This window comes from Astatotilapia calliptera, chromosome 10 (genome assembly GCF_964374335.1).
Source record: "Astatotilapia calliptera chromosome 10, fAstCal68.1, whole genome shotgun sequence".
Lineage (NCBI taxonomy): Eukaryota > Metazoa > Chordata > Actinopteri > Cichliformes > Cichlidae > Astatotilapia > Astatotilapia calliptera.
Window position 1 is genome coordinate 20,476,198 of NC_137431.1, and position 20,656 is coordinate 20,496,853.

General features: G+C 39.6%; 2 protein-coding genes and 1 non-coding gene across 7 annotated transcripts; 1 reads left to right on the plus strand and 2 right to left on the minus strand.

Moving 5' to 3' along the window:
- Window positions 1-813: 813 nt before the first annotated feature.
- trnat-agu (transfer RNA threonine (anticodon AGU)) lies at window positions 814-887 on the minus strand. The gene has a single exon. It is a non-coding gene; the product is annotated as a tRNA-Thr (tRNA).
- A 53-nt stretch (window positions 888-940) lies between these two features.
- LOC113030635 (uncharacterized) lies at window positions 941-3,907 on the minus strand. 4 transcript variants are annotated; one of them, XM_026182249.2, is made up of 6 exons: window positions 3,807-3,907; window positions 3,571-3,677; window positions 2,959-3,078; window positions 2,635-2,776; window positions 2,302-2,477; window positions 941-2,213 (listed from the first exon to the last, which is right to left on the minus strand). In XM_026182249.2, exons 4-6 carry the CDS (start codon window positions 2,747-2,749, stop codon window positions 1,680-1,682), a joined length of 825 nt encoding a protein of 274 aa, XP_026038034.1. In that variant the 5' UTR covers window positions 2,750-2,776; window positions 2,959-3,078; window positions 3,571-3,677; window positions 3,807-3,907; the 3' UTR covers window positions 941-1,679. The 4 variants fall into 4 exon arrangements, with proteins under 4 accessions (XP_026038034.1, XP_026038032.2, XP_080163308.1 ...); XM_026182247.2 differs by lacking the exon at window positions 3,807-3,907 and having other exon boundaries at window positions 2,858-3,078; window positions 3,571-3,590; XM_080307182.1 differs by lacking the exons at window positions 3,571-3,677; window positions 3,807-3,907 and adding an exon at window positions 3,276-3,295 and having other exon boundaries at window positions 2,858-3,078.
- Window positions 3,908-8,727: 4,820 nt separating this feature from the next.
- Window positions 8,728-20,383, plus strand: aldh3a2b (aldehyde dehydrogenase 3 family, member A2b). Of its 2 annotated transcripts, none has more exons than XM_026181632.2 (11): window positions 8,728-8,868; window positions 10,157-10,352; window positions 10,842-11,073; window positions 13,536-13,621; window positions 14,016-14,224; window positions 15,601-15,718; window positions 15,932-16,073; window positions 16,336-16,502; window positions 16,605-16,704; window positions 16,839-17,077; window positions 19,546-20,383. In XM_026181632.2, the coding sequence occupies exons 2-11, from the start codon at window positions 10,191-10,193 to the stop codon at window positions 19,558-19,560; spliced, it is 1,470 nt and encodes a 489-aa protein (XP_026037417.1). In that variant the 5' UTR covers window positions 8,728-8,868; window positions 10,157-10,190; the 3' UTR covers window positions 19,561-20,383. The 2 variants fall into 2 exon arrangements, with proteins under 2 accessions (XP_026037417.1, XP_026037418.1); XM_026181633.2 differs by having other exon boundaries at window positions 10,191-10,352.
- The last annotated feature ends 273 nt before the right edge of the window (window positions 20,384-20,656 follow it).

The following is a 20,656-nucleotide window of genomic DNA, read 5'->3' on the forward strand; positions in this document are numbered from 1 at the left end:
TTTCATACTGACCTAAAATAACACCATATATATATATATATATATATATATATATATATTTATTTATTTTTTTAAATAACTTCAAGTTTTAATAAAGTTATGCAAATAGCCACTCATTTACAGAGTTAGGGAATGGCTGCTATCACAGCATTAGAAGATGGTGAAAGATTTACTCCTTGGTTCAGTTGCGGTTCCTTTTACACATAAATTAGGGCAGATGTAATGTTTATAAGCTTAGGGAAACCTGCAGACTGAAGAGGTCACTTTCCTCCCCCTGAAAATGCTGTATCTAGTGGGACTGAATCAAGCTTTTGGGGTAGCCTGACCTGGTTTTTACAAATGCAACATACAACTGAATATGCGCGCACACATACAGGCCTCTGTTCAGTGAATTCATGAGTATCCCTACAAGAGGCTGCCGTAATCCTGTGCTGACCTCTTCAGGTGGGAAAAATAAAAAATAAAAAAATAAAAAAAAGCAGCGCCCTCTGTTGGGCAATAGGCCGGTACAAGGGAAAATATATCAAAAATAAATACAATAAGAAGCTGTGTTACAACTTTGAAAAGGCATTAGGAAATTTGTATTAAGGTTTAAGTAATTTATAAACCACTACAGATGTTTTTAACATAACCTGATATTATCGAACTGTTGCATCAGTGGGAAAAAAAAACAAAAAATAAAAAAACAAAAACAAATACACACTATTTTGAGGTTTTTTAAAAATGAATAAAAATCTGATTTGCGTCAGTGTCGCAACATTTAATGTTACGGGAGTGTTTAAAAGTTTACTTTAATCAAAACAGAAAACAAAAAGGCACCGCTGGGATTCGAACCCAGGATCTCCTGTTTACTAGACAGGCGCTTTAACCAACTAAGCCACGGCGCCACGTGATTCCTGACCTCAAGAAGAGTTTATGAATGATAACACACAGCCTGAGAGACTTGTTCAGGACACATTTATTAGTAAAAAAATACTATTAACAATGTTATGTACATAACGTAATATGCATTTTATTTACATTACAGATCTCCACGGCCTGCCATGAAAATCGTGAAATATACCCCCACCCCCCCAAAAAAAAAAAAAAAAAAAAAAAAAAAAGGCGATCTGGTCATTCGTGTCCCATTTCCCCGTCACAGCAGTTGGCATACCTTGTAACATATCTGGTACCGAGTTTCAGTTGGAAACAAGTGCGTCTCATTTACTTTTTTTCCGGGACTCCGCTGAAGCCCACTCAGCAAGGACAGCTTTGAGTCAAGTGCTAAACGTTATCTTTGCAACCCCATCCAAAATATAAACAAACTATGTGCAAAAAGGACATGTGAAATCATCTGATGTGCATCATACTGGTGTTTCTTAAATAGATAACGAATAGCATAAGTCACAGTTACCACCTCCCCAAGGTAGACTCGGCACCTTTGTCCAAAAAAAAAAAAAGAAAAAAAAAAAATTAGCGCAACACTTTGAAAGACCGCGACATCACCGAATGGGTGCACTAGTGGAGGCCACCACGGCAACTGGCGACACAGCGTAGACGTATGGGTGTGAGAACGGATACACTGATGTAGCAGACATCCTGCTGCAGGCTGGCTCGTAGCTGTTACACAAACGGACGTGTTGTTGGACGTGGACCCATTCATGTCGTAGTCTTCAATATGTTGCTCTCAGTTTTGTCAGTCATGCCAAAAGATAGTCAATCATTGAGCTGTCCAAGCTGGGCAGACTGGGGACCATCAGGTCCTGGAAGCACAGATCCGACAGGTCGGCCAGGGTCTCTATAGAGCTGGAGAGAGCCTGGAGGCCTTGCCGACTCTGGATGTCTTCCTTGTGGACAGGATGGCCACGTTCTGCTGGCTGTACCCCCCGTGCATTGAGAAAAGCTTCAAAGTCCTCTGGTAAATCCAACTCATCCAGCCCTTCGTATGGAAACACGTCTTGGCAGTAGCTGGTGAAGTCCTGGGATTGGTGGCAAAAGGTTTGGGGAACGTCTGGTGACTTGGTCTGGATGTCCAGGATTGACGAGAGCCTGGTGGACTGAGGTAGACTGGGCACCCGGTAGTCTGTTGGAGACGCAAGGCTGGGACTAGGAGGTGGAGGAGAAGCCACCTGAGGAGTGCACGGTGTCTTGTGCCTGACCTGTGAAGGTTTGGTGGCTCCTCGAGTTGATTTCTTAGTCTTGAAGAAGCGTGCGCGCCGATTTTGAAACCAAACCTGAAGAAAATTGAGAATTACATGAAACTCTTAGTCAACAAAACAAGTGTACGTTGTCTAAATTAGCCTTAGGTCGCACGTGTCCTACCTGAATTCTAGGCTCCGGTAGTCCAGTTAGAGTGGCCAGGGTTTTCCTCCCATTGATATCCGGGTAGGGTGTAGCAGAGAAGGCCCTCTCCAGCTGGCTCAGCTGCGCCTTGCTGAATATTGTGCGCTTTCGGCGGCACTTTGTCTTCGAGTTGATAGTGTATGGAACATGGTGCACTTTAGAGGGAGGGCAAAACGTTTTGTTAAAACTGACAATTACATTTTAAATGCAGAAATTAATTTGCAGAGTCAACAGCCCACAGATTTATACAGATGTTTGTCCTCAAACTATATCACATTTTAAATGTGCAAATATAAATACATGTCCACCTACCCGTGCTGGAGAGCTCTGCCGACCCGTTGTTGTTGCTGTCAGTCAGTGCATCAGGCCATAACTGCTCCGAGAAAAACGTGATGATCTCAGAAACATTACCGCTGGTAAAATCCATCCCGCACGCTGTGTCCGAAGCACGCAGCTAAAAGGGGAAATAAGTTTCCGTGAGTGAGTCCCAGACACTTCTCCAGTGAGCAGGCATGATGTCAGAGGGATTTTATACCCGAGTTCTGCAGACACAACACGACCCCCTGCGTGGCATCTTCTTGCACATCACAGACGCTATCGGGCTTTGCGAACGCGTGGCTTTGATGTGCTGCTCACCTGTTAATGGCTGTCTGGATAATAGGTGTCTGTTTGATCCCCTATGGCCCGTTAATGGGCCCCGTTTAGACCAGAGAGACAGCTTGTCTTCAGCTACGGACAACGAGATGCTCCAGAAACCTTAAAATGGAAAGATGAATCAAAGACATCCGCAGGTGAAGAAATAAACTTATCGTGGGCGCGTTTTCTTTCATTTTAAGATCATTTTCGAAGCAAGACACTCTGATTTTATGGCAACTGTTTTGGCCTGAAATTATAAACACATGTGTTACTAATCAACAGCGTGGAGGGGGGCAAATTAAAATGATTGGAAACACCTTGAAGCGCCAGAACGGCTGCTCTGATCCGGGTCTAGTTTTGTTTTTAATAGTGCCCGTAATAATGATATTCATGAACGTATACAGTGTAAGGCATCCGCACTACGAGGAGCGAAGCGACACCGGCACTGTTTTACTGATTTGAAGCTCCAGTCTGCGGCACATCCTCTACCGCGCGCCGCCTCCTGGTGCGCATGAAAGCGCGCAGTGGAAGCGTATTGGAGAAGTTGTGGGAGTGACGCTTCTGTCAGCTACAATGTGTGAAGGTGACAAATCAGGCTACTTCTTTTCCCACCCCTTTCTTCGTTGTCGGTTGTGTTTCCACCGAACGAGACATCAAAACACCGGATCACTCGTAGTCCTTTTCAGCCAGTTCCCAGGCGAGTGCCAGACTCGCAGCTCCTTCACAAACAGACAGAAACGGGCTGCATGTATTAAATTACAACACGTCCACTGATTTTGCTTATAAGCAGATTTTTTGAATGCTACAATATATTTTGTAGAGGCTGCATGAAATAAAAATTAGCCTACTTGAACTGAGACGGCGGCCTTGTTGAGTGGGTCAAATTAGCTGTGAAGTACTCTACGTTCACCCTCTCTCCAGAGAACAATGCGCCATTTAAAAAGATCATAAGCCAAGCTCACGTGATTTGATTAAATGCAATAACATAACAGATGCAGTCGAAGAGGTCCCAGCAAACTGTGGAGTGCAAAGAGTGGCCTGTGTTTGTGTGGGACAAGTTTGTAATGCTGGGAAGTGGTCTGAAAAATGAAGGTGGTAGAAGAAACATTTTCAGTTCCACGAATGGGTAATATAAACGACCAAAGAACTTCTCCCCGAAAGAGTTGGTTTTAAGAGGTGCTTACAGACTTATAGCAGAAATAATTTCCTTAGGGAACCATTTTCGGGAAAGCTCAGACTGTTTGTTGTTGTTGTTTGTTTGTTTTTAGTAAAGGAAACTCTTGATGCATTTAAATCTGCCACGTCCAAGTGTAACCGCGACAGTGTCTTCTATAAAAATAAAACTGCACAGAAAGGATTAAAAGCTTCCTGCAAACACAAACTGCTGTTAGGAACACTTTGGTTTTAGATCATGGCCTAAAAATATGCAGCTACACAGTTTCAGCGTATGGAAGATATGAAAATGCAACTTTTTAAATGCTTTCTGTATGTAAATAATGACATAAAATTAAGTCGAGTGTTGTCTGTTCAAATTGTTATCAGTAATTGTTAATTAACTGATTAATTTGTATTTCAGATAATAACCTTTAGGTTTCACTGTAATGAAGATAGATTTGCATATCTCTTATTAAACAACGCTTCATATAAATATTCTCCCCAAAAATGAAAATACTATGAATAATGAGAGGAAGAAGAAACTATATGAAAACTGCCTTCCTGTGGCTTCTGTCACACATTAACTTGTATGGCGCCCACAGTGGCAGCTTTCCCAGCTCTCAGACTTAAGAAAAGTGCCCTGCAGTGTTGACTATTGAATGCTATAGCCATTCAAAATGTGGGACACAGTCTCTGTATGTGGAAAAGCAGGAAAATGCATTTAATATGAAAAGTGGGAGGCATGGTCCCACCAATCAGCAGGTTCTGCAGATGATTGAAACATGTGCTTACAACAAATGTGAGTGCACAGCTGAAAAGTTTGTGATGACTTTGTGGTACAAAAATATCCGTTTTACTTGCCCTACTTTATTGTAAAGCTTTTTCTAAAGCTACAGCTGCAGAGATGAAAGAATCCACTAGATGGCAGCATTTAATCGCTTTTATCTATCTATCTATCTATCTATCTATCTATCTATCTATCTATCTATCTATCTATCTATCTATCTATCTATCTATCTATCTATCTATCTATCTATCTATCTATCTATCAATCAAATAGATGTTAAATTAATTTTCGAATAGAGTATAGAGTTTAATTGTGGGTTGCCAGAAACAACAGCTTATAAATCTGGGTCAATTGCACCGGACCAATCCAAACTGACTAAAGTATGACAGCAAGGTCAACTACACTGCTGGGTTAATAATACAACTTGAATGGATGCATGACAGTGCACAACAGCTCACAAATACAAACTAAAGGCAAAAGCTGCAAAAGATCGTGGTGGAATAAAGATGCAAAGTGGACTCCTAAAAAACGATATTTCTGGTCAGATGATGTTCAACCCTCCTGTAGAGTCCAGTTATCTAGTGAATGCTGTTTGAGACTTTGTGTGTGTTTTTTCTTATCATCTGTCCATCTACAAAGAACATTAATACATTAATGGAGATTTCTTCTCATTTCATTTGTACTTCAATTGTTACTAATCATAAACTGACAGGGCGATCTAGAATTCATCTTTTCTTCTAACTCAGTAGTCGCTCTCTTCACTTTTCCACTCTCCTGCCCACTCCTCTGCCCAGACTGTGTTCCCGACCTCACCGTGGAAAAAACACAATACACAAACTGTCTTTTTCTCTGTGTGTGAATGCCTCAGTTTATACCTCACAAACTCAGGTGTGCACACAGAGAAACGCTACACTTCTGTGTCCACACTCCCCTCTAAGAAATCAGGATTGACACTCAGGCGTGAATGACGCTCTGACCTCCTCTCCGTCACCTCAGTCCTCGCTCCTTCCTTCACAATACACAAACGCCGCTCCTCAGTCCTCTATTTGATGTGGAAACTCATTCCACATTTCCTGTCAACCTGAGAGATTTTGGGGGCCCAATCTTGAATTCTGCATAGCAGAGGCGAGGGGGTTACTCCTCGCCTCTTGTCCCGTGCTTGTAAAGGCCCCTCTGGATCGGAGAAGTAGGAGCAAAGTGTGATTCCAGCTTGGCTATGGATAAAAGGACAACAGGCCAAGCAGCAAAAGCATCACACACGATTTAGTGCAGCTGGAGATACAAAATAAATGGGTATTACAGCTCAGATGGAAAGGAAGCTGAAATATTCTGTCAGCATTGCGATCCAACAGGTCGGTGTGACTTCAACTTGGCTTTGGATAAGTAAGCAAAGCATGAAGTCAGTGAAGGAGAAAACTGTGGCTGTAGATCACATGTTATTCAGTGAACTTCATAAACTGAATTAAATCCAACAAAGTAACACATAACATGGGTTTTTGGGCATTTTTGTGCACTTAGCTACTGAAACTACTGATGTTTTTTTCCCAGTGAAATTAAAGAAATTAATTTCTCCCCTCTTTCTGTCAAAATCCTGACCAAAGGCACAACCTGTACATGCAATCAGGTGGTGATTAATTATTGCTGCTGATTAACAGATGTTCAGATGTAACTTGTTTGCTCCTCCAACCTGGGCTACAGTTTCTCAAGCACAGGTGTCTGATGGACATTGTACACCGCACATTATCCATAATAGCTTCCTTTGTAATATGATGGCTGCTTTTTAGTTTAATGTAGTTTAAGATTTTATATTTTGTCACTGTATGGGTTAGTGCTTATCTTTTAACCCTGCGCTCTTCCACTGAATCACTGAGATCTGCTTAGCAAATGTCTGCCTGTCTCGAGCTCCTAATTAAACACAGGAGGTGAAATTGTGGAACAAACTGCGTCTTCACATCAGCATCTCCCATGTTTATTCTTTGGCTTTTAGATCAGACTGAATTCTGACTGTTATTTATCTATGTTGTTTTACTCTTTTAAATCTGTTGTTTTATGTCACTGTTTTTATTTTTTGTTTTTTTAGATGTGCAGCACTTTGGTCCGCAGCTATTGTTTTATATGCACTGATAAATAAATTTGACATGACAGTACATTCAATGAAGGAATGAATGAATGAATGAATGAATGAAGCAGTCTTGCTTGACTCAGGCTATGTGTTGGATTGTCGCAGTGTTTTTTGGGGTCTGCAGAAGCCTGAATGGGAAACTGGATATCATGCATAGACAAGAATATTATTCCCCTATTTCCAGGAATCACAGGGTACTGAGATTTAAAGCAGATGTGTGACTGCTGGCATCTGATAAAAGATGGATTCAGCCTCAGCAGGGAATTGATTTGGATATGAATATATGCAATATTCACACTAGGTTTTAGTGCATTGTTACTAACAATAGCATAATTTGTTAGATGTTACCAGTACATAATTTTAAATCGTCAATATGCCAAGTCGGAAGCTAAAAAATGATATCCTAACTGCAGTAGGCAATTACTGGCCACTTTATTAGGTGCACAACCATCTCTAGGATTTATAGAGAATGATCTGAAAAAGAGAAAATATCCAGTGAGTGGAGAAAATGCTTTATTGATGTCAGATGTCAGAGGAGTATGGTCAGACTGCTTCAAACTGATAATAACGTAAAGGTAACTTAAAATAACCTCATGTTACAACCAAAACATGGTAAATGGAATTACTCTTATTTAGTGATTTTTCTACCTGAGCACACAAAGCTCTTTATTCAACATGTCTCGCTCACACATTTTATTCTGCATCCTAGTGCACACTCACACTCACTCAGCCGCCTGACCAGCAGGGTATGCAGAAGAGCATTAGTTCTTAAGTTCAAAATGTGCTGCCAAACAACATGAAGGCATGGATCCATCCTCCCTTGTATGAGTGAGCACACTGGGGCTCATTTAAACACCAAAGTCTCCCAGAGCAGTGTTGCTGTTTTCCATCCCCTTTTGACCTGCTTCTAGCAGGATAACACAGCATGATACAAACATCATCTCAAATGACTGTCTTGATCACAACTTAATATAAGTTCCCTGTACTCAAATGTCCTCCACAGTCCTCAGATGTCAAATAGAGCACATATCGGATGTGGTGGGAAGGATTCTCATTGTGGACATGCAGACGAAAAATCTGCAACTAGTGTGAGAATCTGACATGTCAACATGGACCAAAATGTCTGAGGGATGTTTCCAGCACCTTGTTGAACCTGTGCAAAAATAAGGACTTGGTTATTTGTCATAAATGACTCCCAAAGGTAATATTTCCAGATCATCTTATTTACAGAATTTCTAAATCTCTGAAACATTAATATTTTATTAAAAGTAGAAAACCGTTATTTTCCACAGTGGAAAAAGTCCATTAAGATATTTCTGTATAAATACAGAGAGAAGGGGATTTGTTTCATGTGCATAAGGCACATTTGTAATTGGATCTGTTTATTTGTTTATTTTAGTTTTTCATTTATTTTTGCTTATTATGGCATTGTGTGCTCCTGGCTCAGTTTGAAAGTCGACTGCAGGTCCAGCGGTGCACTACATCTCTGTGACACCTTTACTTAGTTTGAATTTGCAAACAAAATACAGAAACAGCATATCAACTAACATAACAAGTCAGATTTAACGTTTTGAAGTCTTTTTTTATGACAAATAACCACGTCCATGTTGACATATTTCGGTGTGGACTATGAACTGTAGGTGTGGACCAGCAACACGCTGAGGCTGAAAGCTAAGCCCAGCGGAGGGAGTGTGGGGCCCTCCCTCCAGCGGGGGGTGGGATCTAACGGGGAAGGAGAGCTCTGTTTCTCCGCCAGTGTGACCCGTCCGGCTCCTCCGCAGCAGGTTATCTCACCATCGAGACGCTTCAGGATCTCCAGAATTTAACCGCCCCTGATATTATAAAGGTAGGACTGAACAAAACCAGATCACAGGTGTTTTCGCGTTTTAAGTTCCTGACCTAACAGACAGAGAGCGACCCGCGGGAGCGATTTGTGAAGAGACAAAAAAAACAAATAAGACTAACAATAAAAACACGAAATTTAATCAGCCAGACGGACACATTAAGACGATAATGTATCCAATAAAGTTTGTGCAGAATAACCAACGTCAGCCGTGAAGCATTTAACGTGAAACAGGATACCGGATGTTGTATGTGTAGTTTCTAATTACTGTACCTTTAAGTGTGAGCCAGCCGCTGTAGCCTGGTGTTTGTGATGGTTTCCCTTTGCTGTCATTATCACAGCATACAAGCATAGAAAGCATCAGGCTCCCTCCCTAAAAAGCGATAATGGACAAATATTCCGCTTGATCCAAGTTATCAGGAGCATATAATAACGTATGCATATAATTAAAAGTACAGAGAGCCAACACAACAACAGAAAAACGTACTTATATAATACTTAATTGCTAATATGCAAAACGATGATGTATCTTATCACTTCTGTGATTTTTATAATATAGTGGGTTTGTCTCAATAAAAGAAAAAGCAGTGCTGCTGTAGTCAATGAACGAAATCTCTCAGCACAACTATAAGAAACAAATTACAGCAAAACTTCTGCTCATTGCCCACACTGTCCTGTAATTAAGTAAAAGGTTTTTGTTATTACACTGAAAATGTCTTACTTTATTTATTTATTTATTCATTCATTCATTCATTTGTTTTACTGTAAATGTAAATAAATAAAAAATATCTATAGTAGATAGTGAAAAAACCTTTTCTGTCATTTAACTGTTTATATATTACTTAACTACTTTGCAGTATGAGTGGCTGTGGGGCAGGTCTATATCAGTGCATCAGTAACACAAACTGTAAAATATTTGAAATTACATTTGAAACGTTCCTAAATTTTCCAAAGATGTTCAGTGGGCTGGACTGGAGTCTTAAGCAGGCTGATTTTGGCTCCCGGGCCTTAACAATCACAATTAAATATAACAGAAAATACTAAACTATCCTAACCTTTATAGCTTAAGTTACTAAACTACCACCAAAACCTCAAATTACATTATATAATTTAACAGTTCTTACTTTATAGACGAGAGATCAATAAAACTAGGATAGTTATGGTTATAACAGATTTTTTTTAAAGTGTTTGATGCACTTGCTCGTGCTTGGACCGGTGAGAAGAGAGCTGCAGTAGGAGAGTTGTGTATTTTTAAAGTTATCCACCTTTTCTTGATTTCTGCTTTCTGCAGCTTTGAGGAAATCTTTTTCATTTGGTCTCAAAAGATGTCCCGGGAGCAGCAAGCGGTGGCTCGTGCCAGGAAAGCCTTTGAAACAGGCAGGTCCAAATCTGTAGAGTACCGAATCAACCAGCTCAAGAATCTGCAGCGGTTATTCAGCGAGAGACAGAAAGAGATTGCAGCTGCCATTAAGAAAGACCTCAATAAGGTGAGTAGTGAGTACAAAACACATAGACTCCTGTCTGTGTTTTTACAGACTGGCTTCCGATGTTTCCCATTTTATTTCTTAGGTAAGCACAAAAGCTCCCGGAAAGTACATCCACTGCCAAGGCCAAGGCACATTTCGTAATTCTAAACAAAGTCATCTGGACCCAATTAAATCCTGAATTTTTTTGTCTGTGTCATTAATGTCTTGGTAGTTGTGCATACTTGTGCTGGCACACAAACAGTCTGACATAGAAAGAGCTGGATGGGATCCCTTCTTTCCTCTGGAAATCTGATTGCTATAAATAAATATATATGTATAGGACTGCCTTGTTAAGAAATATAAATAGAAGTTTTAAAGTGGTCAGATCATAAAACCTATGAAATGTTCATGAATCAAAAATAGCCAAAATAGTTTCCTTTCATGGAAGCATACAGAAGCTGAAGAGTATCCACCATAAGGAGATCCTACGTTCATCTTCTTCTTCCTCAGACCGAGGTTGGGGCACAGTTTTATGAGACTCTGGGTCTGGAGGGTGAGATCAGCCTCTTCATTAAGAATCTGAAGGAGTGGGCAGCCCCTCGGCATGTGAAGAAGAACCTGCTGACCATGTCTGACACCGTCTACATCCATCCAGAGCCGCTGGGGGTGGTGCTGGTCATCGGGGCCTGGAACTACCCCTGGGCTGTGACCATCCGGCCGCTCATTGGAGCCATTGCTGCCGGTACTGTACCATGCTGAGAGTGTTTGGGGTGGATGAAAGGGCAGAGTGTGATGTAATGTGCCTGAGTAGCGCTTACATCTGTAACATCTTTTATGATAAGAATACCACAGGCAATTTGTGTCCTTGTGGCCACTTACTCAAGTGCAGAATTGCGTAAAATAGCATAAAAGTCAAATTATATAAAGCATTAGCATTTATATATAATAATAATTATTATTGTGTGCATATTAAATAATAACTGAAAACAAAGTTACCTATATAATTAAGTACTGGAGTAAACTTATATGTCACCAAATTCTCAATTTAAAATATACAATTTACTCACAGTTTGTAGTGCCTGGCCCTTTAAGCACACAGCCTTATTAACTCTGATATTGTAGCATTTTTTCAGTTCAGAGTAAAATCAGAACCTATGTAAATGTCTTTGGATACGTTAGCAACAGACAGCAAAGACCACAACATTTCCGCCTAAGATTTGGAAATCAAGGCGTGTATTCAGTTCTTTTCTATTCGTCTGTTTTTCAGGCCAGTTCTTTTCTTTTGTCCCGTGATCACAACCGCTCAAGTTCCCCTTTCTATCCAGCCACTGCCAAGTGTTCTCTTTCAGCTTGTGATAAGTAGGTCAAAGGCCACTCTGTGAACTCTATACTGCAATAATGAGAGCAGAAGTTTTAGGAACGGCAAAAGATTCATTGTGTGTGTCCTTGTACGTTGGTATTTACTCATCAGATGCTGGGATCATGTTTTTTTCTATTTCTCATACATTATCTTCATAAAGCTCAGCCTGAGTGGTCAAACTGTGCGACTCAGCTTTAATCACGATGTCATGAAGAGGTTTCTTGTGACTACACAGCATGACACTGCAGTATTTGTGGTTGTCCAGTGATAGCTTTGCATATCAGTGCTTGCAAGTAGGCGGCTCATTTGTATTTCATTTGGATAAATCTAGTTTAGTGTCAAATACTGAAAAAGTGTAGCACTCGTCAGTGCAGTTGTGCAGCACTTTGTGCCACCATTTAATATTCTGTGATTGCTGGCACAACATGGACTTTGCTCTTTGCACCGGCAATATCAGATATTACACAGATGCTCGTATCAGCCCAGTGGGTCAGAAGTCTTTTCTTCTGATTATTTTCAGGCCAAAGGCAACTGTCAGTTCAACAAAACTGTTGAAGAATTATGCATTTAAAATATAATGCACACTGATGTGCGTAATATTTTTTCATTGTGATTGGTTAATATTTACAGTCACAATTTCAGGTTAAAATAGTAAGTTAGCATTTTCTGTCTGGGCAGCCACAGCCTGAATGTGTGTGTTTGAATGGGTGAATGAGGCTAGTTGTATAAAAGTGCTTTGAGTGCTAGAAAAGAGTAGAAAAGCAGGATATAAGTGTCATTTATTTCCAGGGAGTAAAAATAATTCAATTAATCTCAGTAAAACAGAGACCCATGAACAACGTATGTACTATATGTAATAGGCTGATAATTCATGATATATACCATCATGTAAAAACTCTGATATATATAATGATACTTGTTCAACTGAATCAATTAGATTTGCATTTCACGTGTCAGTGATCCTGAAGGTTATTGTAGTTAACTAAAAATAAAAATAAAAAGTAGACTTGGAGAAAGGTTAAAAACAACCAAAACAATTGTGGCTAATGTGAAAAATGAATTAAAGTAAAATAAAAATATAGATAATAAGTTAATATCCTTAGCTTTAGACATTGTTATCTGTTAAAATTTGCTATCATAACTTAGCTGTGGAGGTTTTGATGGACATGTTAATTTGAGACATGGATGTTTAAAAGAGTGAGAGTCAATAGCTTTAAAAAAGTTGTATTTTTGGGAATGCCTGTTCTAATTTTCCATAATCTTGCCTCTGTCGTGTGTCCTCCACACAATAAAAGACTAAAACTGACACTGAAACCAATAAAAACTAAAGTGAAACTACTGAAAATGTTTTCAAGCAGTAAATATTAAAGTGGAACAAGCAGCAGTACTATAGAAACTAACTGAAACTAAACAGAATTAAAAACAAAAAGTCACAGTGAAATGAAAATAAAAACGAAATTATAAGAACTCTGTTGATCACCAATAAAAAAGCACAAAGGTGTAGCTGAGGCTGCCAGCACAGACAAAGGTGAACGTCTGGGGGTAGGCGTGTGATCTCAGCTTTCTTAGTGGAGATAATGATCAATAAATGTAAGATAATGATGCCAAATGCCTGCACACAAAGAGAACTGGATATTTTTTTGGACTTTAAGCCATGATCTGCATTCTGCTGAATAGCTATCCATCCACAGGCTGTGTTTTTAGATCACAAAGCAATAACAACATTAGTACATTTCATATTAAATGTGTCAGGAAAAAATGGACAAACATCATCAAAGAAAATGATTGAAAATAATTGTTAGATAAAGACAATATTGAGCTGCTATTCTCTTCTACCTGTGCAGGTAATGCAGCTGTGGTGAAGCCCTCTGAGGTCTGTGTGCACACTTCCAAAGTCATGGAGGACCTTCTGCCGATTTACATTGACAAAGTAAGGACAGGTCACATGACAGCAGCCTATGTCCAGCCAAACAAGGCTCTGTTATAAGCTGCTTATTCTTTACAAACTGCCTCTGTGCTTACACTTATAGTTTTATCCTGTGTCATATAAAAACAAACTGTGAAATGTTTCCCATGAAAACACAAGATGTCAAGGAAACTGTGTTTACTATACACACGATGGGGGAAGTCGAGCAGAGAAAAGCTTTTGACTTGTGCTGTATTTGCTTTTTATAATCAGTTTTATTTATTTATTCATCTCTATTTATTCTGCAAATGATCTAAAGAAGAAAACTGCCTTGCATCTCAAGTTGTTTAAATTACAGAGACGTGTTGTTTCCGGAGCTTTTGTGATACCTCTGTGTATGTTTTCTTTTGTGTGTCAGGAGCTTTACCCTGTTGTAACTGGAGGAGTGCCGGAGACCCAGGAGCTGCTACGCCAGAAATTTGATCATATCTTCTACACCGGCAACAGCACGGTGGGAAAAGTGATCATGGAAGCTGCCGCCAAACACCTGACACCAGTCACCCTGGAGCTTGGCGGGAAGAGCCCCTGCTACATCGACAAGAACTGTGACATAAGCATAGCCTGCAGGTGAAAGCAGTGCTCAGTGTTATTTGTCTTCATGTTACAATTTTAATTTCTTTTTTCTTTCTTACATACAGTCACTCAGAATCTTAATATTTCCATTAAGGGTGTCTGAATATGCTGGGTAGCTTTGCATGATCACAGTTTAAGACAGCTTTTATTTTAGCCTTGTGGCCGTTGGTTCATCATCTGTCGTTATCAGTTTAAGCTTCTCTTCTTTCAACCACCCTGCCTTAAAGTCAGCTTTTTTGTGGTTGGCTACACCTCATAAACAAACAGCAGGTGGGAGGAGCTGTTGTGCTCAAATTCAGAACTGTGTACCCTAAATGAGCATAATAAATATATTTACTCTCTCTGATGTTAAGAGGAATCTAAAGCATGGGCTTTAGAATACTTGCAGCTTTAGGCCATATTTAATATGACCTTAATATGACCTTTGTTCTGAGTGTTGGTCCATCCAGTGAGTGCTGTCAAAGCATATGCAGCTGTGGTCAGATGTTTATATACACTAGTCATGGACATGAATGTCATAGTAATTTGGGGCTTTTAATGATTTGAATGATTTTTAATTTTCTCTAATCCACATAAGGTCAAAAGTATACTTACACACCATCAGTAATATTCAGTGTCCAAGCAAGTCGCACCTTGCTAAGATACACTTCTGGTGGTCATAAGTAAGTTTCTGGCATTTGACCACCTTTTGTAGCAGAATTGGTAGAGTTAAATCAGATAACTTGGTTTCCTTGCCAACACATGGGTTTTAAGCGTAATCCACAAATTTGCAACAGGGTCGATGTGTGTTTGGGATCATTGTCCAGGTGGAACACCAAATAAAAGCAGTTGATTTAATGTAAAGTTGAAGAATATGAGATAGTCCTTCATTATTTCATCCACTTTGTGCAATGCACTGGTACCACAGCTCCAGAACATGATGCTACCACAACCATGCTTGACAGTTGTTACAGTTTTCTTAGGTTTGAAAGCCTCACCTTTATTCCTCCAAACTTACCACTTGTCATTGTGACAAAACGGCTTCAATCTTTGTCTCGTCCGACCATAAAACTTTGAAGGCATCAATTTTAGAGCGGGGCCTTCTTTCTTGATTGACACACTCTCAGTCCGAGTCAATGTAAAACTGGCTCGACTGTGGACGCTGGTGTTATAACGCTTCCAGTTCATGGCAGGCCTGAGCCTTGGGGTTTTCTTTAACACCCTGATAACGTGATGGCACATCATTCCACCCTGAAGGACAAAGAATTCAAAGAAATTGAATTCTCAAATTGTCTTGATATTCATGCTCATGATGAGTGTATGTTTAACTTCAGACCACAACTGTATATGACATAAATCCAGTCACCGGTAACACTTCCTCTGCTCTGTAGGCGTGTCACGTGGGGGAAGTACAGTAACTGTGGTCAGACCTGCATCGCCCCAGACTACATCCTTTGTGAGCCCAGCATCCAGAACCGGGTCATTGAAGAGGTCAAGAAGTGTATTAAGGTACTGAAGATTGAAAAAAACGTAACTTTGAGTTGAGAATTTTAAAACTAAGGAAAAAATATAGTCTTTAGCCTTTATTTCAATACAAACCTCAAAGAAATGTTTATGCCTAAAAGATTCATTATCAAGGTAGCAACACAGTGCACCGGGGGGGGGGGGGTAATTTAATGTGTTTGTCCATTAATTTACTGGTTTTTAAAATAATTTCTGTAGGAGTTCTACACAGACAACCCAAAGACGTGCCCGGACTATGGTCGCATCATCAACCAGCGCCATTTCAAGAGGGTCATGGCCATGTTAGAAGACAGCAACATCGCTGTAGGCGGGGAAAATGATGAGTCAGACTGCTACATAGGTAACAATTAATTCATTTTTAAAATATTGTGTTTATTTTCTCAGGCCTTGACAGATGCACCTTCAGGGACCATATACAGAGTCAATACTCAATAGCAGGAGGATAAGGGGAAAATAACAATAGAAGTTACAATGAAGACAAATGTTGATAGCTTTTAAACTAAAATAATCAAACTGAAACTCAGACAGATAAACCAGAATATCTGAAAGGAGAACCTTCAGGAACAAGACAAAGTCATGCAGTGTTTCTGTGATGTGCTTAGCTCCAACAGTTCTACGGGACGTGAAGCCAGAGGCAAAGGTAATGCAGGAGGAGATTTTTGGACCTCTACTTCCTATCTTACCAGTCAGCAGCCTGGACGAAGCCATCAAGCTGATCAATAAGGGAGAGAAACCTCTGGCTCTCTATGTGTTCTCACCAGATAACAAGGTATCTACCAGCAGCCAACACAGCAAAGCAGTTAACACGTGGAAACCAGTGTTTAGGTCGAGACTTATTGTCAGGGTTTTTTGTTTTCTCTTCTCTGTAAAGGTGATAGAGAGAATGAGAGATGAGACTTCGAGTGGAGGATTCCTGGCCAACGACTGCCTCGTGCACTATTCTGTCAGCGCGTTGCCATTTGGAGGAGTGGGTAAGTAGAGAAACTGTGCAAATGGAGCCTTTTTTTTAACCCCTTAGTGACTTTACTGTCTGTATTACTGGTTTATTGTGTTGATTAAAAGTGGTCAAACCTGATGCCAACATCTGTGTATGTTCCATGTGCAGGAAACAGTGGAATAGGCTGCTACCACGGCAAGTTCAGCTTTGACCGACTGAGCCACCTGCGTGGTTGTCTGGTCAAAAAGCTGAAAATGGAGGGGGTGAACGACATGCGCTACCCGCCGCACACATTGAAGAAACTGGGCTGGGCGCGCTTCTTCATCCTCAATACCGTAGATGTGGGCTGGGTGGGACGGATGGCGCTCCTAGCTGCTCTGGTTATGGTGGCTGCTGTTGTGATTCAGGTGAGTTGAAAAGAAAGAAAGGAATAACTGACACGGGCAGTATCAGTGGACGAGCTTCCCAGCTAGCTGCAATGTTCTAAGAGGAGCAGAGAAACCTAAACCTTTCTGTAGTTGAACACATCCTTTGAGTGTCACACAGTGCACATGTGCATTACTGAGTGGGACAAAAAAGAGCGATCGCATTACTCCAGTGTTGGCAGACTTGCACCTGCTCTCTGCGCATCACAGAATCCAGCATGAAGTGCGCTATTGTATTTAAAGCTTTAAATGGCCTTGCACCTGCGTTTGCGGTAGAGACTTATGCTGTATCCATACTCTCTCTCAACATCATTAACCCTGTAAATCCTGAACTATGCAATGACTGCCGGACGATTGTCATTTTTTTGAAACTGTTTTTTTTTTTTCACAGTTTCAAAAAAAGTTTTTGGAAAAAAAGTGTTTATTGAACCTTCTGACAATTAAAAAAAAAAGCAAACATTAATTTCCATATATGAGTTTTAATTTGTAATATTTGTCTCGCAGTAGCACTCCATGTGTCTGATTGCATACATCAGATTTTTCAGCCTTACAGGGTTAAGGTCTACTTCCTAATCACTCTAGAGTCCAGACCATCGCAGAGTCAAAGCTAATTTGCTTGCACCAAGACGCTGGAATGATCATCCAAGTGACTTCACAAATGCGTCACCTACCTCTGTCTTTAACTCTTAGCTAAAGACATCATGCTTTTTGTAATTTTATGTAATTAATATAAATGCGTGAATTTGTATCTTTTATTTTTGTTTCTTATTGTAAATCACTTTTCTAAACATGCTACAGTATAGAAATATAAAGCATTTCCAGTCATGCTGCACAATGGGAGCTGAACCATCCAAGTGCCACCAAGTCCCCCGTCCACAAGTATTTTTTTAAGCTCAACTTTGGTCTTTCCATCTACATTCAAAGGCCTAATGAAAAGCTCCTTCTGGGTGAAGACAGATTTAGGGTTAAGGGTTACATAACCACCAGCTGGCTTGTCATACTATAGGCATGCCCAGTTTTGTTTCAGTGCTTTCAAGCAGATTTAATTTATTCAGGTTTTGAGCTGTTTAGTGCTCGGTCCTGTGGAAGTGGTGGCGGTTCAGCCTTTTTTTCCTCCAAAGGTTCAAAGATTAATCAGTGATTCTGAGGCAGATTTGATGATAAATGGTTGTCTGCGATCGATTGGCAAGCTGTCCATATACAGGCAGCGAATCCACGACGCACATGAAAACAGAGTTGAATGATCCAAAACTACACATGCCAATAAACAGAACAACGCAACAATGACAAAACTTTCTTGTATCTGAAAAAAAAACATTCCCAACTCACTCATTAACAGCTACACAGTTGTAAGTAAACAACTCGGGTCTCTTTGATTCAGTAAACAATGCTATCCAGTGAATGTGGCAGATACAGCCTGGCACACACACAGATCTGGATGTGGAAAGGGTCAAATGGCAACAAAGATGCAGAATGTTTTTCTTTCTTCTTCTTCTTCTTTTCTTGGTTCACAATGCAAATACTTCACAGTATTTCTGTATTTTTTTTATTCAGTATTCACATATATAAATGTTAAATGTGTGACATTTATTTTTTTTGCACTGTGGCATTTTTCTGTTCTGTTCTGTATACTCCTTTTTACGGTGGCCCTGAGAGGCCAAATGGACTGCAACTTAAGAAAACACCAGCAATAAGAAAAACGCTGCAAAAGCACACAAAACACAATGGAAATAGGAAAAACGACAACGGAAATAGGAGCAAACAAAACACAAATAGGAAAAAACTCATTTCCACAAGCACAAAGGAAGTGTTTGTGGGGAGACAATAACCCGACGGACCAGTTGCAGGAACCAAATTATGCTAAGAATTGCGCTGGGAGACACTTAAAATAAGTGGAGGATCTATCAGTTTTGTGAGGAAAGAAAAGATGAGTGGTAAGTGTGTTAGCCTAACTATTGGCCTAAAAATCCGTCATGAGTATTATATGAATCATGATAAAACACGCCTACCATGTTTTGGGTTCCTGCAACTGGTCCGTCAGGTTATTGTCTCCCCAGAAACACTTCCCTTGTGCTTTTGGAAATCTGTTTTTTCCTATTTCTGTTTCTGTTTTTCCTTCATTGTGTTTTGTGTGCTTTTGCAGCATTTTTCTTATTGCTAGTGTTTTCTTAAGTTGCAGTCCGTTTGGCCTCTCAGGGCCACCGTACCTTTTGCCCTCTACAGTCTGCAGACTAGTTTTTACCCAACCTTCCTACTGAGTAACAACAAAGGATTCAAATAGAAATAGAAGCACTATTTCAAATAGAAATATTGTTAAAACACTTGCTTACAGCTGCGTCACAGCTTACCTCTGAGACACCCATCAGTCATTTTAAAAGCATTATGAATGCAGAGCAAATGTTTAGAAAAACCTCCAGCTGAGTCTTCTGTTTGTGTCTTTGGTTTTACAGAAGTACCTCCTCTGAAGCCGTTCTGCTGTTTCCTTTATCGTCTGGGCCGCAGAAGAGGAACAAGGAGGATTCATTTGTTTATGCATGAACAAGATAGCAATGTTGTGTTGTTTCAGGATTGCCGTTTTCCATTTCACATTTCAGTGAAGTTTCATGGAGCTCACTGAGAGCCGTTTATTTTAATGAAGATAATTATTTATTCTCATCTATGCAAGAATCACTACGTTCCATTAATTCATCACCACATTTTTAATACTTTTTTTTTAAAATATGAATGATTTAGTTGTTTTTTTTTAATGAAGTAATAGTGTAAGTGTAGAGGTATTGCATGATTCAAAGTATGTTGTCCATTTATTCTACCTTGCATTTAAAAAACAAAACATGTTTACATGAAGGGCCATAAGATGAAGTTCATGTTAATAATGAAAAATGATTTTTTTCATCATTATTATTATTATTATGTAGGAGCTACCTACAGGGTATTTTTAGCTTGTTGTTTCAGTAATGGATCCGCCATTAATCTGACAATCAGCCCGAATGCACTTGATTTCAGCCCAGAGTAGTTTCAGGCTGTGTTTGGCAGGCATGAAGACAATCTGTCCAGTGAGATTTCAGTGTTTGTTTTCAGCTCATCCGAATCACGCAGGTTCATGTGAAGGAAGTTTTTAATGATTTTTTTTATGACCAAATGTAAAACATTTAAGTGACCAAGTGTAGTTGTTCCTAAATATTTGCCTATATCGCACCATTTAAATTTATAAACAACAATTAAAGAAATATATATGCATTTCTATTTTAATATTCAACTAAATAAATTGCTACATGTATCAGTTTGAAATTTAAGTTATTTTTATTCTGTATTTTACAAGCGTATGTTGCATAATACAGAGTTGATATTCATCAGCTCTCCTCTGTGAATTAGAAATAGATTCACAGTTCAGACTCATACGTTGTTAAATTAACTGTTAAAGGTCATGAAAAACATTTTTACATAAGTGGGTCAAGAACTTATGAAGAGTGTTGCTTAAAGTCAAATTTCAATGACTTTGGATTTTATCATCTGCAGTGATAAAATCTCCATGAATGGTAACATTTAAAAGATTCAGAAATT

Coding starts and splice junctions, on each gene's coding strand:
- LOC113030635 (XM_026182247.2), bottom strand. CDS start 2,908: ATGTGCAAGAAGATGCCACGCAGGGGGTCGTGTTGTGTCTGCAGAACT. Junction 2,777..2,857: donor GTTGTGTCTGCAGAACTCGG/GTATAAAATCCC, acceptor TTCCCCTTTTAG/CTGCGTGCTTCGGACACAGC. Junction 2,214..2,301: donor TACCGGAGCCTAGAATTCAG/GTAGGACACGTG, acceptor AATTTTCTTCAG/GTTTGGTTTCAAAATCGGCG.
- aldh3a2b (XM_026181632.2), top strand. CDS start 10,191: ATGTCCCGGGAGCAGCAAGCGGTGGCTCGTGCCAGGAAAGCCTTTGAA. Junction 13,622..14,015: donor TGCCGATTTACATTGACAAA/GTAAGGACAGGT, acceptor TTTGTGTGTCAG/GAGCTTTACCCTGTTGTAAC. Junction 16,503..16,604: donor TGTTCTCACCAGATAACAAG/GTATCTACCAGC, acceptor TTCTCTGTAAAG/GTGATAGAGAGAATGAGAGA.